The following is a 19,466-nucleotide window of genomic DNA, read 5'->3' on the forward strand; positions in this document are numbered from 1 at the left end:
GACCAGCCATGGTCGTTCAGTTGACAAACACAACGTGAGCGAATTTTCAATTTTCCGGCTACGCTGCGGTATTGCTCATCCTCACCGACACCCAAACGACAACCATTTGAAATACAATAAAAAGAATATAAAGAAATTGTGAGCATTAAAATTTTTGGGGGAAACATCGCATGCGAAAACCGACAATACATTCAGTTTGTGAGTGGAAGAACGACGATCGAGACGACGATCAACGAGATCAAGTGAAAAACCAGAAATCGACCAGCCGCCGAGCAAACGGAAGCAGACGACAAACGCGCCGCAGTGCCTTGCTTGCTTGCTAGAAACGCGCGTTATGTAAGCGTTTGACATTGTTTCGCCACTTTGGCTGCCAAATAATTGCAGTTGTGCCGATTAAGATCGACTAAAATATCTTTAGTTTAATAAAAATTTTCGCCAGTGAAAAAGTGCTGTAATTAAAAGTTAACGAAACGCGTGCGTGTAACGGTAATAAAAGTTGTGGAAAATTGTGACAAAACTAACGGAAAAAAGTTGGTGGAAAAATTTATTTTTGGAAAGTGTTGACACACGCACCACAGCGCCGTCTTACATACGCATATAAGTATATACATATATATAAATAGCTACGGAATATCCGTATATGCATATATTAAATATATATACATATGTACTCAACTCAACTGTAGCAACTTATATGAAGTGTTGTGTATGTGCATTCGCTTGTCAATCAGCATTGCAGCACGTTTTGGAACACTCCATACACACATACACACACACGAGGCGTATATAGTCAATCACACACGCATACATATGTGTGTGTATGTAAGTGCAGTGTAGTGCAAGACTTGCAAGTGAACTTAATAAATTCTGCATTTTGTGTGCAATTGTTGGTGTTGGAAAAGCGAAAACTTCATGCAACGCATTTGAAATCGTGAAATTTTTTTTTAAAAATAGCACAGAAAATTTTCAAAAATAACACAGAGCAGCACCTCCCTGGGCTGGCTGTTTGGCTGCTTGGCTATCTGGCTGGCTCGCTGGCTGACTAACTTAACTTGCACATCTTGTTCATATTTTGGGAATTAGTGTGGCAAATAAACACACACACACACGCATATAAGCAAAGCTAAACTACACAAATACATACAGGCAAAGAGATACTGGCAACTCAATATTGCCTGTCAACGAATTTGTGTGTATTTTGATTAATTAGTGTATGTGTGTGTATTGGTGCGCGCTGCTTGATTAAAACACAACAACAACAAGCATAAATTGCATTTTGGCGAGGAAGCAAACAAAAATTTGTTAAGACAACTAAGGAAGTAGCGGCACAAATAGCGGGTAAGTGGTTGCCGGGTGTAAAGCTTTACACTACCTGATTTAGCTAGGCGTCTAATATACTATACATATTTATATCGTCACCTAAAATTCAAAATAACTTAAAATCCCTTTTCATAAGTTTACAGGCGAAGAAGAAACGATATATTAGAAAACACTCATATTGAAACAAAACTTGAGTTTTGGTTATAAAATGGTTACATACTAGTTACATATTGGTTATATATTAGTTACATATTGGTTATAAAATGGTTATATATTAGTTACATATTGGTTATAAAATGGTTATGTATCGGTTATATCTAAAAACGGAAACTGAAAATTTTATGCTACCTACATATGTATATGTACATGTACATAGGTATGACGTAGTGAATCATAAGCAATAAAAAACTCAATTTCGATTTTTTTATGATACGTTATTTTACGTTTTAAGTGACGATATGTATTATACAAAATACATATGCATATATTGCCGTATATAGTGCTAAATATGCACATTATTGTTATTAGTGCGCTAAATTAAATTATATTTGGCCACCTTCTTAACGTTGTCAGCAGCTGTTAATTCACTTCCTCAGCACAAAATTAAGATTTTGTCATTGATGGCCAATACGCCGCTATATGGCGCTCACATTTAATTGAGTTATATTGCCTATATACACTGTTCATACATATGTCTGTATATATGAAATTTGGTAAAGAATTTCTTGTCTTTCTTACATTAGAATTTTTTTCGTTAGAAAATGTGATAAATAGCTAAAAATAAATAGAAAATATTTTCATCTCCAGACTGATTTTTAGCGTTAATATTTTGCTTTTATTTTAGGTTATTTTAAAGTTGCTAACTTTTTCATACAGAAAAATATTTTGTAAAATTCAAGAAAAACAAGAAAAATTTAACTTTGGCTGCACCGAAGCTAATACACCTTTCACAGGTGCATTTCTTTTAGTACCTATGTGTTCAGTTTATACGGAAGCTATATGCTATAATAATCCGATTTTGAATGATTTTGATTGATTTGAACAATTTTTTTCGGAGATTATATTATTACCTTAAGCAGTAATCCATGTCAAAGTTTGTGAAGATACCACGTCAAATTCGAAAGTTTTCCATATAAGCCCTTGCTTCCGATCGTTCAGTTTTTATGGCAGCTATATGCTATAGTCTGCCGATCTGAACAATTTCTCCCGATATAACATTATTTCTATAAATAATAAACAATAACTCATACTAAATTTTCTGAAGATATATCGTCAACTGAGAAAGTTTCCCATGCAAGTATTTGATTCCGAACATTCAATTTGTATGGCAGCTATATGCTATACTTAACCGATCTGAACAATTTCTTTGGAGATTACTTTGTTGCCTTAAAAAATAATCCATGCCAAATTTCGTGAAGATACATTGTCAAATGTGAAAGTTTTCCATACAAGAACTTGATTCCGTTCAGTTTGTATGGCAGCTATATGTTATAGTGGTCCGCTATCGGCAGTCCCGACAGATGACCAGCTTCTTGAAGAGAAAATGACGTTTGCAAAATTTCAAAACGATATCTTAAAAACTGAGGGACTAGTTCGTATAGATACAGACAGACGGATAGACGGACGGACAGACGGACATGGCTAAATCGACTCAGCTCAACATTTTGATCATTTATATATATACATTATAGGGTTTCCGAAGCTTCCTTCATGGTGTTACAAACTTCGTGACAAAGTTAAAATACTCTGTTCAGGGTATATTATGCCTTTTCCAATGTATCATGCCTTGCTCTAGACATTTCCTGCAGTCATCTCCTTCTGTCAGATACATCTTGCGGGCGTCTGTCCCCACTAGTGACTAATTAGTATTCCCATCATGTACCTACAGTCTCTTCTATCGAGTACCAATAAGAATTTTGTGTACTTCCGATATACCGTTTTTGCACATTTCTTCTGCAGTTTTAGTTTGATTTTTTTCACCATGCTTCTGTCGATATCGTCGTACGGACAATGCATGGATTTCCCAATATTGATCACGTTTTCGGATGTTAACCGTAGAATCATGGCAATCTCATCCAGTATTTCAATGGCCTCGATGGCTTTGTAGCCTAGCACCCAGTAGAAGTAAGTTTGCTTTCTTCTGCCAACACTTTTCACTGCTACCCTGCTTCCCATGACACTTCTGGCCGATATGCGGTACGAGGTTACTGTCTTGATTACTGCTTGACTGGCTACGTAGATGTTGACTCTGGAAATGCTGCAGGTGTATTTGAGGCCAGCTTCGCGGCTTGCGCGTAGCTAACATACCTTTACGACAGCTTCAAATATTAAAGTAATGCTTTAGATAAAAATCCATGCTAAATTTTGGGTAGGTATCTTGTCAAATAAAAAAATGTTTCTCTTAAAAACTGGATTCTCATAGTACAGTTTGTATGGCAGCTATGTATGTGCTATAGTCCTTCGATCTAGAAAATTTTTTCAGATATTATAGTAATGATTTGGGCAAGAAATGATGATGTGACGTTCGCAAATTTTCAAAGTGATATCTCTAAAACGGATATTGCTAAATCAACTCAGCTTGTTATGCTAAAAATTAATTTTCTACTGTGAGCAAAAAATAATAAGATTTTGTTCTTAATTTTAAAATTCTTAATTTATTCTGCAAACTCTATGCCGTCCACTTCAAGTAATTCCCAATGCCCCACTACTCTTGTGCCAACGTTTTTTCCAATTCTCGAAACAGTTATTAAATTCGCTTACCAAAATAAACTATAATGCGCGTAGCGATTCACGTTTAAGGTCTTCAGTTGACTCAAAACGGTTTCCCTGCTGTATAGTCAGAAGTCACATGGAGCTAAATCAAGCCAATATGGTAGTTGCAGCTCGACATTGGTTGAAAATTTGACGAAAAACTCACGAAGAATCAATGCAGTATGCGAAGTGGCATTATCGTAGTGCAAAACCCAAGAGTGGTCGGGCCATAATTCTGGCCTCTTTTTACGAATAGCTTCGAACAAAGACTTATAACACTGAATACTATTCCTTGTTGTCTGTTTGGCCGGTCGGAAGGAATTCGGAGTGCACCCTACCTAGATAATCCAAGAAAACTGTCAACATAATCTTGATTTTTGACCTGCTTTGATGTGGTTTACTCGGCTTCGGCTCACTTTTGCCTCGATATTCGGCCGATTGATCATCTGTTTCCGGGTATAAACATAGATCCAAGACTTATCCCCAGTAATATTACCTTTCATGACATTTTGGTAGTCGGAAAGCATTACTTCACTGACATTAAAGCGACACTGTTTTTTGAAAAAATTTAGTTAATTTGGTATCAATCGTGCATTCACTTTTTTAGGCCTAAATTATCTTTCAAAATTGTTTTCACTGGTCCTTCCGATATTCCAATGATGCCAGTAAGATCTCCCACTGAATATGTTCGATTCTGAAACACTAATTCCTTTGTCTTACCACGTGGTTCGCTGTCAACGTGTTCTCGACTCTCGATTTTTTGTTATTAATGACATAAACGTGGATGTTGTTCGACTTTGGCTTTGTAACACAGCTCTTTTCTTAATTTACCATTTTCTTGACATATAACCATTAAAGTCAGCAATTAGTAGGACTATCCCTAATTACTATATCAATTTTGAACGCGATCTGTCCACCAGTTTGTGAACAGCAGCTGCTTAAATCGGTACACCTCAGTATTGCGTTGCGATTTTTAAAATGGATAAAAATACCGAAAAAGGAGTTTGTCTCAAATTTTGCATTTCTAACCAAATGTGCGGAACGTTAGGTAAGGCTTACGGTGATTTAGTTTTATCAAAAACACAAGCCTACGAGTGGTACAAAGCCTTCACAGACAGTCGAGAGATCGTTGAAAAGATGCCTTGTTATGGACGACCTTCGACCTCTTCAACTGATGAAAATATTTATAAGTGAAGTATGTGATGCTTGAAAATCTTCAGGCAACTATTAGAGAGATGGCAAAAGAGCTCGAAATCTGTATCGACTCCGTTCGAATGATTTTGCTGGATATTTTGCATTGTAACTGCCAATGAGGCATGGGTTTATGAGACTGAAATGCAAATAAGTCAACAATCATCGGAATGGAGGGAAAAAACGAGCCGGAGTCGAAACCAAAAAAAAAATCAAGGTGGTGCTCATTGTTTTTTTTTTGATATTCGTGGTTTTGTGCATCATAAATTTGTTTCGGAGAGACATGCGGTCAATAAGTAGTTCTATTTGGACGTATAGAGGTGTTTGCGAGAGAACATCCTTCGAAAAAGGCCGGAATTGTGAAATAGCAGTTCATGGATTTTAGACTATGATAATGCATCATCGCATCGAACCACGATTTTGACCGAATTTAAAACCAAAAACGCCATGAATACCACCGATCAACCACCGTATTCATCAGATTTATCACCGTGTGATTTGTTCTTGTTCCCCAAACTGAGATTGCCCCTCCGTGGAACCTGTTTCTAGCTGTGTATTTATATAATATATATTTAACGTCATCAAAATTTACACTCACATTCACGTATTTATACAAACCGCAATAAAAGTCATATAAAAATAAATATGAACACCTTCGAATATTTCTTGCAAATTATATTTTGAGAGATCAGACGATTGATCGCATTTGTTAATTTGCGTCACAAACGTTTCGAAATAGTAGCGTGCCACAAATATTTGTGTGTGTATGTATGTATGTATGTTTATATGCTTTCATACCATGTATTTATAGACGTTCTCTATTGTCTCTGCCACTTTTGTTTATAGTGTTGTGGTAGTGAAGTTATGTTTTTGGTCCACACATTAAATTCCTTTCAATGCATATGTTGAGAGATGTACACATAATCGCAAGAGCAATGACCACTTTCTAAAACATGAAATAACAAACAAAATAAAAATCGAATTCAGTCATTTGTATAATTGTTTCGCAAGTAATTCATAATGAAATGTGTTGGCAAATATTTCATCGATAAGGATTTGAAGTCAAATAGAGTAAAAATGATTCGAAAAACTACTACTGTGGCCAAAAAATAGTAAGATTTTTTAAATTAAAATTTTGCGCAAAACTTCATTAGTTGAAATATTCTTTTTCTAAGTTGACGTGACTTTCAGTAAAATATGTGCAAAATGCCACATCAAAATAATCATTAGTGTTAGTATACGCTTCTGTTGCTGAAGTTCGTGAAGTGCATTCGGCGATTTTTACGATGAGTGAAATTATTCAACAAAGAAGTTCCATTAAATTTTGTACTTGGAATCAAATTTTCGAAACTTTCAGATTGTGTTGGAAAAAACCGGCGATGGTAATTTTTTTGTCGCGAGGGTTCCTCGTAGAGTTTTTGATTGGCACAAATCATTCAAAGAAGGTCGAGAACATGCTGACGACAAACCACGTCCAGCATGGCCATCAACATCAACTGATCATCAACACACCCATAAAATAAAGGAATTGGTGCACGAAAATCAACGATTAACAATCAGAGATCTTACTAGCATCGTTGGAATATGGGAGGAATAATTTTGAAAAATTATTTGGACCTAAGAAAAGTGAAAGTACGATTTGTTCCGAAATCACCCAATTTTTTCGAAAAACAGTGTCGCGTTAACGTCTGTGAAACACAGCTTTCCGACTACCAGGATATCAGGAAGCGTATTATAATATTAATCAATATATCGTAGAAAATGTTAGCCAAAGCCGAAAAAACCACATCAAAGTAGGTCAAAATGAAGTTATGTTGACAGTTTTTTTTTCGATTATCGAGGTATGGTGCACTCCGAACTCCTTTTGATTGCACAAATTGTCAACAAGGAATACTACATCAGTATTATTTGCCATTTGCACGAAGGTATTCGTAAAAAGATGCCGAAATTATGAGCCGACAATTCTTGGTTTTTGCAGCAATTTCAGACATTAAACATGAAAGGGACTTGATTTTGATCGGTCAGTTTGTATGACAGATATATCGGATATTGGCGATTACAAGAAATGGGCAGCTTCATGAGGAGAAGCGGACTTATACAAATTATTCGCTCGATATCTGAAATACTGAGAGATCAGTCCGCGTTTTTACCACACAGATAGACCGAACAGTGTTATAAACTTAGTGGTAAACTGTTCAGGGTATAAAAAAGGAATTCCTCGAAAAATTCTCAAGAAGTTCGCCGAATTTTTCGTTGCAATTTACTGCTCTGAGTTACGCTTAGAATTCCTCATTAGTATCAATAAAATTTCAAATGGTTTTAAAAGATTTTATCTAAATTTAAAGTAGGTTACTAAATAACGACCTTTGTGGCCACTATCACATCGCGGGTTCTTAAGAAAGTTTTTCGCAACCTTTAAATCCTGTGTACTCGAAATATAAATTTTACTCGAACTATAAAAGAAAAAGAAAATTGTATGTTCTTCAATACGAATCATTATTATTGTTATTAAATTTTCTATATGCTTGTTAAAAGCTGCGGCTGGAATGGTCCTCAGTGCCTTCCACAAATGGCTTTTAAAGACTTCAATTGACTAATGGCGGGTTCCTCGAAAGGATTTTTCGGTAAAAGTCACAAGGAGTCAAGGCTGGCGAATACACTGGCTGAGCGATAGCATTTAGTGTTTGCCCAAAAAGTCAGTCACACTCACTTTTAAGAAGAATTGTTTCACGTAGACGCCGCCAAAGAACCGAAATGTATTCGTTATTAACCCTTTGACTCTGTGGAATGAATTCATTGTGAATCACACTACGGTAATCAATCAAAGAAACCGATGAGCATCATTTTGATATTTGACCTATTTTGTTGTGTTTTTTTCGGTTTCTCGTCATTTTTGGAGATTAATCGCTGGATTGTTGTACAGTTTCGACGTCATATTCTTTAACCCATGTCTTGCCAACAGTTATAATGGGTTTGAAGAATGTAGGGTCCTCAGCTACGATGTCAAGCATCATTTTAGCGACATCTACTCGACTTCATATCCAAGACATTAACCAAAATGTTCAAATCGAAAAGAGATGTTGAGATACTTACTCTTTTGATGCCAAGACGACGATTTTCAAGCAAAGTTTCTTCAACTTTTCTGATATTATGGTCATCAACAGAGATGGACGACTCGCATGTGGCAAGCTTTCGATGACTTTATGACCGTCAATAAATGCTTTGTGCCACTCAAAGTCTTGTGTTGGTGATAAAGAAAACTCCCCAAAAAACTTCTGCACCGATTCCGTAGCGGTGATTCCATTCGAAACACGAAAATTCAGCAAACTTGTTGTTTAATTAATGTTGTTATATGGATATTAAACTTCAGGAACATAAATAAATTAAAGGCAAAATCTGTTGTGATTGCAGCTTCTCGACGTCGAACCTTCCTTGTATTTGTTGACGTGCGTTATTTGGTGCACATAGGTGGGTTCATATCTTCGCTGCAACAAGACAGTGGTCCGAGTCAATGTTATGACCTCGGAGCGTACGCACGTCTAAATCACTGGAGACGTGTATTCGGTCTATCACAACATGGTGGCTTCTCGATCCAGTAACAGTCAGGTAGCTTCATGAATTTTCTATGCTGGAGTCTAGTACTACAGATAACCATATTTCGGGCCCCTGGGAAGTCCATCACTCCCAACCCATTTGGAGATGTTTCATCATGAAGGCTGAATTCACCGACCGTTGTGCCATAGATATCTTCTTTGCTCACCCTGGCGTTAAGGTCGCCAAGAACGATTTTGACATCGGGCAGCTCTCATCAGTTCGCTCCAAGCGCTCATAGAAGACATCTTTGGCCACATCGTCGTACTCTTCTGTCGGGGCATGGACGCGAATCAGCGATATGTTGAAGAACTTCGCTTTGATTCGGATTGTGGTTAGATGTTCGTATTCCGGATTTTCTCTCCCACCACGAACTCCAAACCGAATTTGCATTCCTTCATATAGCGATTGTAGTAAATGCCACAAGGACCTACTCGTTTCAGCCCTTGTTCCGTCCATCGCACTTCATGGACGGCGGTAATGTCGACCTTTACTCTTACGAGAACTTCAATGAGTTTGGCAGCGGCATCCTTCCAATTAAGGGACCTTACATTTCAGATGCATGCCCTAAAATCGTAATCCTTAATGCGTTTGTTGTGATAGTCATCAAGAGGGGGGTCTCTCATCCGAGGCTGTTGACCACTAATGATGTTTTTTTTACGTGACGGGTCACAAATCCAGCGCACAAACTTGGATAGGGATGTTTGGCCTTCTCACGTTAGCTCGCCTTCAAACGGATGTTTTTCTGGCTACTCAGAGGATACTTTTTTTAAGACCGGAAGTCGTGGTCGCTTAAGTCATACGTAAAAGAATCGTTTCTGGCCACTCTCAAGTGAATGGTGCTCAGAGAACTTTCCTCACTGGTATGAAGTTATATCTACATGTGATTCAGTCCTCCAACAGACATCACTTACTGAAAAATATAGAGTTATGCTCTGTTGCATTGAATTAAAGAGTAGTTGGAGCCCTTTCGTTTTCTCATAACTTTGCTCAAAGCACTTAATCTCTAAAGTGGTAACTGCTAAGGATCAGTTATGGCTAGTTTTATTTTAGTAATTTCCTTGATCGGAATTCCCTTCTAACTGATTCCAGCCAGCTTGAACAAGTAGTTCACGGAAAAAATTCGTATTATAATACTTTTTGAGAAAATGATATTTTACGAGAAAAAAAATCAAAATGGACGCACCACTTGTTTGCACTTAAAGCAAATTATGTCAGCGCTACAAAGTTGCCTGGCTATAAACAACACATAAATATAAATGTATGTATACACGCACTTACGAAGCGATACTAGATATGCCATGGAACTTCATAAGCATCCAGCAGCACATTAAAATTGTGTCCAAAACTTTTACGATCAGATATAAAAGTTATTTTTAATTATATAGAACAATTTGACAACAACACAACAGATGCAAATGTTGTATATTGAATGCTGCTCTACACCCTATTGCATCCTAGTATATGTATGTATGTATGTATGTATGTATGTATGTATGTATGTATGTATGTATGTATTAAAGATGAACTCATGAAATTGTTTGCGCATCTATTTTCAGACAGTTTGACTCGACCAGATAGAAATATGGCGACGCATTCGAATGCGAACACTTTTTCAACCAAACTAAATCGTAATGTCTTGACTATGCCAAAATGGGTGGTACGTAACTATAATTATTCTGAACATATTTCAATTATTATTTTATATTTTTATGTGCCATATATTTTAAAGACGGAAACCCACGATCGCATCGGCCCGAAACCACCACCGCCACCATCACCCACGACGTCGGAAAATACCCTCAAAGTGCCAGTATTGCCACCGAAAACAAAAAATCTACCCGAGCCCGATTACGAAGTTATCGAGTTCTCTGGCCAGCAATACTCGAATGAAGTTCTCAAAGCGGGCAGTCGTTCGAAAACTCCAAGCACACCAGGTACCCAGGAAACTCATATCATTTTAAGTATTGCTTTATTGATTTTGGCTTAACTTCTTACAGATGCAAAACTGAAATGTACGCTCTGCGGTTCGCATAATCCCTGGGTCACATGTGAGGAGTGCGCACAGCAGATCTTTTGCGCTTCATGTGACGATATGTTTCATAAGCATCCCAAGAGGCGTACGCATGTGCGAAAGGTTGGTATATCTTCATAAGTAAAAAGAAATTCAAGGTTCTTCGAATTTTTAGTAAAAAATTGTCAGTGCCTTCTTCTACTTTGTCATAACTCTCTCCAATGTTGTTGTGTTTTTATCCGACGTATGAAAGTATAGAATATTTTTATTCGCTATCGAATGACTTTTAGAAGAAATTACCGAGAAAACTCTTATAAAACCTTAGTCGAAGATCAAAGCATTCTTGTTCTAGTTGCTGTCTGTACTTTTCTAAACAAGGATTCAAATGAGGAGAGTGTTACATAGATGGTACACTTAGATGTTTCGTAATGGGATTTAAGATCTTCTTTAGGAAATCATTTAAATTTAGGAAATTGTGAATATTTTCCAGCAGTGGAAACAAGCAAGTCCAATAGAATGTATCTTTCATTATTAACTTTATAACTATCTTTATCGATTTTTTAGAATTCGATTAAGTTTTTTCGAATGAAAATCGTATACCTCAAGGTCAAGACAAATCGACTCGGTTATGTCGGTTAGAATATCATATAAACCTTCGTTATCTCAAAGGTCTATTAAACTAAAAAGCCAAAATCCATCTATAAACTCCGCTATTTGTTTATATAATACTTGTATTATAATCTGTGGAAAAGTATTAGAACCTGACGGGTACTTTTACAGCCAATAGCTGACTGTGTATTATTTATTTATATAAAGGACTGGAGAAAAATGCTGGGGGATCTCTAGAACTTGTATAACCGATAATGACCTATAGTTTTCCCTTTGATATTTTCATAAAGAAAGACACAACAATTAAGGTTAAAATCATTCAAAGTTAACCAGTCGATATTCTTCAAATAATTTTCGATGGAACCTCAGTGTCTCTCAGGAATTTTTCGTTTTGATTTCACAACAATCAAAAATGTCTCGGGTTTTGGTGGAAGATTTTGAAATTACGCTCATTGAGAATAAAGAATTTTTTTTTTCAAAAAAATTCTGAGTTCGTCCTTGAGCAAACCGTTTGACCTGTAGCGTCAAATCGAAAGTGTTTAGGTGATCAGTTTCCGTTGATGAGTTGTAGCCCAGTCTTCGTCCTCATGATGACTGCCAAAAATACAAACATCATCAAGTGAAGCCAATACTGGGTTCGCAAATCTTCTATAATATCTTTAAAAAAATTTCGTTTAGTTCAACATGAGCTCACTAGGGAACATTCAGTCAGAGATGCCTACTCTTTATCTACAAAATTTGAAAAATGTGATATTTTGCATGATTATAGATTAAAGATTATAGATTATAGATTATAGATTATAGATTATAGATTATAGATTATAGATTATAGATTATAGATTATAGATTATAGATTATAGATTATAGATTATAGAGTATAGATTATAGATTATAGATTATAGATTATAGATTATAGATTATAGATTATAGACTATAGATTATAGATTATAGATTATAGATTACAGATTAAAGATTACGGATTATAGATTATAGATTACAGTTTATAGATTATAGATTAAAGATCATAGATTATAGATTACAGATTATAGATTATAGATTATAGATTATAGATTATAGATTATAGATTATAGATTATAGATTATAGATTATAGATTATAGATTATAGATTATGGATTATAGATTATAGATTATAGATTATAGGTTATAGATTATAGATTATGGATTATAGATTATAGATTATAGATTATAAATTACAGATTATAGATTATAAATTACAGATTATAGATTATAGATTATAGGTTATAGATTATAGATTATAGATTATAGATTATAGATTATAGATTATAGATTATAGAATATAGAATATAGATTATAGATTATAGATTATAGATCATAGATCATAGATTATAGATTATAGATTGTAAAATAAAGAGTCAACAACAAGAACTTCCTTACATATTTCACTATATATTAATATGTTTGTGTATTTCATCCTGTCCTCCACTAGGCCATTGACCAAAGCCGTCCACCATTGCCGCCGAAAATTTTACCCGGACAAAATGGACCAACACCACCGGTGGCGCCACCAAGACGCAAGGCACGCGGATTTACACCACTACTGCCGCGCAAGGAACAGGTACGCTTCTGCACGATTTCATAAGCGATTTCGGTACCAAGTCATAAATAAAAGCCTCATATGAAAAGAAAATAATAAACTAAAATCTTAATCTCTCCACGACGTTTTACACAAAGCTTCCATAAAACAGAGCGCGCAAGCGCCAAATCACAACGCTTTAATAAAACAAAAAATATTATTTATAATACTGCCTTTTACCTCGAGAAACTATTTGACCAGAATTTAGCGTATTAATTTGCTGCATTCTATGAAAATGATTATATCTTATGTACATAGTTCTACTTTTACTATTTTTGGCGCTAAACATTTTTACCAAGCACTAACACAATTGTCAAAGTTTGCTCAAGCAACGCCTTGAAAATGTGTGTGTCAATAAAAAATTCAAATTTTCAATTTCGAACTCAAAACAAAGCTCAAATTATTGAATTCTTCTCATACCGTAATACTCGTACATGCATTTGTACGCTGAGTTTTGGATATCAGCCAACAACACAACAACATCCAATTGTTTTAAGTGTACTTTGCACAATTTGCCACTCCTCAATTCCAATTAGGTCAACACGAATACGCTGCCAATACCGCCCTCGCCGACACCCTCATTGAGGAGCACCTCCTGGCAGGATCGCGTTAGTTCACTCAAAAGCGGATTGAATCTGATGAATCGCCCTTTACCCGATACACCGAAGACGCCGACCAGCGAGCACACATCGTCACGTTCGGTCACACCCAAGTCGGTCTTCGATAGCATACAACGTCCACCGTCCGTCACATTGGAGAAGATCAAGAGTAAGGCTAGCGCCACATTGGATCGTATGACCTTGCTGCAGCAACGCTATCGTCAACACAAAGAGGAAAGTCTGAAGGGCAACACAGATCATAGCGGTTCTGTTACAGATCAGGTAAATATAAAGTGTTAGGCTTATATACAAAGTTCCCAACATCATCAGCTTGTACACGCCGGTAAAAGTGGTGCTCAATTAAACAACTCAGGCACTCCATCAGAAGTCCACATGTTCGTGACGTACATACATAGCCCTAATTCGTTTGTTATTGTTTTTGTTTCATTTATGTTCGTGCGTCTGTACATAAATATGTTCCACTGTGTCACCAACCACTACCAACAACAAACAACAACAACGCCACACACCTTGTCAACACAACCACCATATAGAACCTCTCATTCGATCAATGGTCAACCATCTCACCGTCGCCATCACATTTTCGCTCAGGCAGCATGTCGTCCGGGATCAATTCATCTCATTTTGACCTCACGGATGATACACATTTTCACAATATGTTTAATCAACGGCAGATGCATACGGCCGCGGCACAACAGCAACGCGCCAATGGTCAATTGGGCACACGTGGCATGAGCACGTCCGTCTTCAATTTGAATCACATAAATCGACGCGCGCCAGAGCCACAGCATGCGTGGATGAATAATCCGATGCAGCAGGTGAGTAAGAACTAGAGTGTTAAGTTTTTTGAAGTGCTCTCAATAATCAAGTAATTACTCTTACAAGAAACTTTCTTAGACTTTCTTATGCAATGCGTAGAACCAGATCTCATAGTACTATCAATGTTCATTGACCCAAAAAAATTCATATTAATAAAAAAATTCCGATCCAGTCTCTTCAGATTCTTCCGTTCAGATCAGTCCATCAAGCCGTGTATTGAACAAGCCTTGCTTCTCCGAATCAATGCTATCATTTAGAGACTTTTGGTCGTTCCTCAGTTGAGTGGGTCAAGAACCATTGAACTATATCTCACAATACTATTCTGATCCTTTGCGACAAAATACTCGCTTTAAAGAAAAACCCGTTGTAGAACTGGATATGGAAAAAAATGAGAATGAGACTGGAAAAAGCGGCCAATATCTCTTCACCGGACCAGAAAAAAACTATTTTCATTTAGAGAGTTTTAGTTTTATAACTGAGTTGGTTGGATCAAACTGTAGATTCGTTGAGTCAGATCTCACAATGCTACCAAATTCCATTGACGCAAAAAATTTGGATTTAGACAAAGGTCCTATCTGATGGCACAAACAAACCCGTCAAGCTGTAGAACATGCTCTACTTTTTTATGGAACAACCTCTACTTTATCGGACCAGCGAAAACTACTTTCATTTAAAAAGTTTTAGTCTAGTTTTGAGTCGGGCAGGTCAAACCGTAGAAGCAGTGAACAATACTACCAAACATAATTCGAGGGAAAATTTCGTTTTGATGGAGAAACTCTTCTAAAATTGGATTTAGACAAAAATCCGATCCGATCTGGTGAAACTAGAAAAGTCCATTAAGCCGTAAATGGAAAAAGCTCTACTTCGCCGGATCAGCTAAATTTAGGCAGTCAGTCTCTTTTGAATTAAGTTGGTCAAGCCATTGGAGATTCGTGACGATTACCTTATCAATTAATACTAAGGGAGTTAGCTTAGAGACCAAAATTAGATGGACGGACACTCGAACAAGACTTTGACCAACATGAACTTGTTCATAACTTATGTATTGTCTCATCTTCGATGGTTTAAGAAAACACCCTCATCAGAATTAAATAAAGAATTAACGAATTCACGCAATCTTCTCCACAGGCTCAGTCCATGGCTCATCTGAACTGCGCAACCTGTGCCAGCCCACAGCCCAATGCCTGGCATGCCCATCAACAACGCATGCCAATGAATATGCCGAGCGCGGAATGGGGTAATCAATTCAACTCACAGCAACAGCTTAATCGCTCAAATTTATCACTCAATGTTGGCGCCGGCTATATGTTGCCACATCACCATGGCGCTGGTGGCATGATGGCGCCACCACCAGTTTTCATGAACCAAACAGGCATGATGGCGGGCATGTATCCTTATCCCTACAATGCGGGTATGCCAGTTATGAATCCAGGTAAGAATTAAATATAACATTAAATTTTGCTTTCTTGCTAAATCATACGTTTCCTTAACCGCTTTTTAGGTCTGATGGGCATGCCACCGCCCACGCGTTCACGCGCCACCTCACGAGCCGGATCACGCGCCGTTTCACCGGCGATGAGTCGCAAATCTATGCCGGTGCGCCGAAAACAACGCACCACCAGTTATGTTGAGGATGAACTCACCGATGATGAAGACTCCGATCAAGACGATCGACGTTCGATTGTTTCAAATCGTTCCGGCATGACTAACACGCTACGCGCACGTCAACGACGCATATCGAGTGCTTCTCAGCTGTTGGATGATGAAAGCGAAACGAATCCACGGCAAACACGCGGAAAGCTACGTGATACACGTGATCGCCGCGGTTCAATTGCTAAGTCAGTGCAAAGTGATTGGTTACCTGGTCGACGGACGACAGTGAATCAAAATAACACTGGCAACCGTCAGAATGAACCGGGTTTTATCAACACACTCAAGCCCACGCGCATTTATTCAGACTTAGACTCAGAATCATCGGGCACACGTGCATTGGTGCAGGCTAAAATACAAGAGAAACTGGATAAGGGTACAAAGCGTAGCAGTTCCAAAGAGAAAGCAGCGGAGGCTGCGCGTCTAAAACCCACTAAAGTTTCTACAGAAGTGCAAGCAGGCGGTAGTCGAACGATTACTAAAACGAACGCTGAAACTGAAACGAAAACTGTGGCAGCCGAAAAATCGGAGATCATGAAAAGCCAAACGAACAATGCCGAAGAGACTGAGGAGGAAGAGGAAGAAGAAGAGGAGAGCGGTAGTGAAGAGACTGAAAGTGAACAGGAAGAGGTGGCTGCGGTAGAGCCAGATACTGTTGAAGGCAAACGCATAGAGGAAGACAATGCACCACAAGTAGTGCCCGCCGATGAAGCAAACGAAGATGACTTAGGCCCACCACCTTCAACACCAGACCATGAATGGGAGTGCGAGTTCTGCACATATGTTAACGAACCCAACGTGAAGATCTGTTTGATCTGTTGCAAGACACCTAGCAGTGTGCCGCGCAAGACCTCTACTACAACGGCTCCCACAGAAACCCTCATAGTTGAGGAACGACCAACAATGGTTAAAGATAAACCATCCGTCAGTCCAGAAAGACCTACCGCATACAAAGAGAAACGATCCAGTAGCACAGAACGAACGAAAGACAAACCGAAAGACAAAGTTAAAGAGAAAACAAAAGACAAAGTACACAGTACAACCAACAGCACCACCGCATCTACTGGCACGGTAACCACTGCACCAAAACGCAAAACTGGCGTCACACAGAGTATCATAACTAATCTGACGAACGGCATATCGAAGCTCAAGATCACCTCATCCGAGAATGAATCGGATAACTCAGCGCTAGCGAAGAAGAAAGGTAGGAGCAAGAAAATCACATTTTTGGAAGGAACGAAAATCAATTAGAAGCTCGTATAGACATAAACTAAGTGTACCACAAGTTAAAGATATACTAAAAATACTTACTATATAACACATAAACCTTTTAATTTGTTACCCTATGTTTCGGTATTTTACTTTTGCAACAACAATTCTTTTTAATTCTTTGTAATACACACTGACTTTTTTTATAAAAACAAATAAATTTAAAATAAATATACTTTCATAATGCTTACGACTATTGTTCCAACCAAAAACTGTTGTTTTCTTCCATTGCAAAGTCCCTCATGTCCGTATACATACACAGAAGTCCCGCTTTAGTCCGGCATCCGCCTAACATTGAACTCTCTATATGAACTTACAGAAACCGTTGAAGATGTGTGGGCCGCTTTAGATGATAACATACAGACCACAGCTAATGAGGTAATGCGTAAAGCGGAAAAGTCCAAGCAGAGCAACAAGGTCTCAACTAGTTGCGGCACTTCACCCGTAAGGGAAGTGACGAAAACTAGAGATATCTCAAAGATGCAACGAAATGTGAAGGAGACCGGCACTTCACCGCCACCGCAAAGTATTTCGACTCAAGTACGCGTTATTGTTCTTTCTAAGTTGTTAGTTGATTTGTATGTTATTGTTGTTTTCATTCAGACCTACGATACGGTACCTTTACGGCAACGCGAACCAAGTGTAACAGAAACTATGCCCACTGGAAGTAGCAGTATGTTTTACAACGAAAATACACAGGTTTGTAGATAGCCAGGAACTGCCTCTTATCAAATGGGTCAAACGTCACTCTACACTATACAGGTTTCTAAGTTATACCTACAGAAAACCTTTATCTGTACAATATCATATTGTGTTCGTAGTTACACGGGAACTTGGGCGTATCAAGTCATGCAAATCTCACTCCAGACCACACAATGTTCATATTTGTTCATAGTTATGCCCACACAATATCTCCATCTCTACTATATGTTAAGTATAACATGTCCTGCAATCAAATCCTTATCATCCTTTCATATCTCTAGGACTTTAAATAAAGTAAAAGGTTTCAAGAACACTAAAATCTCACCCAAACTCTCTAAATATTTACTGAGACTTAGATTACGAAAAAAAGTAATATAAAAATGTCAAATTAATCGCAGAGGCCAGTTCGTCCACATATGAGCCGAACTTACATATTGACAATTAGAGTGGGAGTGAACTTTGCACTAATATCCCCAATTTCAGTCCAATTTACTGACACTACTGTATCAAACTACGCACTTTATACGAGTATAATTTTCATATTAACAATTCCAGCTACATCGTGAAGTACCCTCACCTCTAAGTGTTTTCTCGCCAGATACGCCGCACTACGAGCCTAGGCACAAAGAGCCCGAAACTGAGCTATTTATACTACTGAAGGTAAGAAAATTCGCTGCAATTTTTTTTTATGAAACATATACAATTCCTACACATCCAGGAAGCGGAGCTCTACAAATTCACACCCGAAGAACTACATGCGGCGCTCAAGTACTGCGGTCCTTCAGTACATCCGGTACAATGGTTACGTGAAAACTGGCACAAGCTCATACAGACCGTACAAAGTTTGTCGACGAAATATGGACAGGAACGTGTTGAGAATATTATTGGCACTGTATCACAGGGTGAGGCAAGAGATGCACTACGTCAACATGGCGGTAATATATGGCAGGCAGTATCGGAATGTATTGAACAGCGACAGCGGAAGTACCGCGAGATCTCAAGTAAGGGCAATTACTCGCGTGAAGACATCGTAACTGCGCTGACGATACATCAAGGTAATGCGGATCTGGCGTTACTGGACTTGGGACGTACGCAGTTGAAGCCATTCTTAATGCGCATACGTGGCTCACCAGCTGGTGTAGAGAATGAGAGTGGCGCAAATTTTTTTGGCGGCAACTCAGTGGAGCATACAATTCAACCAGGTTAGTGTGAACATTTTGGTTACAAACAAATTCCTTACAGTCAACAGTCTTAACTATACCAACACTTTTGTTATATTTTGAATTTCACCGTTTTTTGTTTCTCTCTCTATCTC

General features: G+C 37.8%; 1 protein-coding gene across 6 annotated transcripts in view; it reads left to right on the plus strand.

Annotated features, from left to right (window-relative positions):
• Positions 1-218: 218 nt before the first annotated feature.
• Positions 219-19,466, plus strand: part of LOC120767787 (E3 ubiquitin-protein ligase lubel) — a 28,834-nt gene continuing 9,586 nt past the window's right edge. For 2 of the 6 annotated variants that reach the window (XM_040094043.1, XM_040094044.1), the window contains exons 1-13: positions 691-1,338; positions 10,413-10,513; positions 10,586-10,790; positions 10,854-10,990; positions 12,945-13,073; positions 13,628-13,972; positions 14,245-14,529; positions 15,659-15,962; positions 16,032-17,384; positions 17,769-17,989; positions 18,053-18,148; positions 18,707-18,811; positions 18,870-19,353. In XM_040094043.1, the coding sequence (XP_039949977.1) occupies positions 10,439-10,513; positions 10,586-10,790; positions 10,854-10,990; positions 12,945-13,073; positions 13,628-13,972; positions 14,245-14,529; positions 15,659-15,962; positions 16,032-17,384; positions 17,769-17,989; positions 18,053-18,148; positions 18,707-18,811; positions 18,870-19,353 (3,739 nt within the window). In that variant the 5' untranslated portion in view covers positions 691-1,338; positions 10,413-10,438. Of the gene's footprint in view, positions 487-690; positions 1,339-10,412; positions 10,514-10,585; positions 10,791-10,853; positions 10,991-12,944; positions 13,433-13,627; positions 13,973-14,244; positions 14,530-15,658; positions 15,963-16,031; positions 17,385-17,768; positions 17,990-18,052; positions 18,149-18,706; positions 18,812-18,869; positions 19,354-19,466 lie in introns of those variants that run through there. The other 4 variants (XM_040094040.1, XM_040094042.1, XM_040094041.1 and 1 more) reach the window with 4 other exon arrangements.

Source organism: Bactrocera tryoni, chromosome 2 (genome assembly GCF_016617805.1).
Source record: "Bactrocera tryoni isolate S06 chromosome 2, CSIRO_BtryS06_freeze2, whole genome shotgun sequence".
Lineage (NCBI taxonomy): Eukaryota > Metazoa > Arthropoda > Insecta > Diptera > Tephritidae > Bactrocera > Bactrocera tryoni.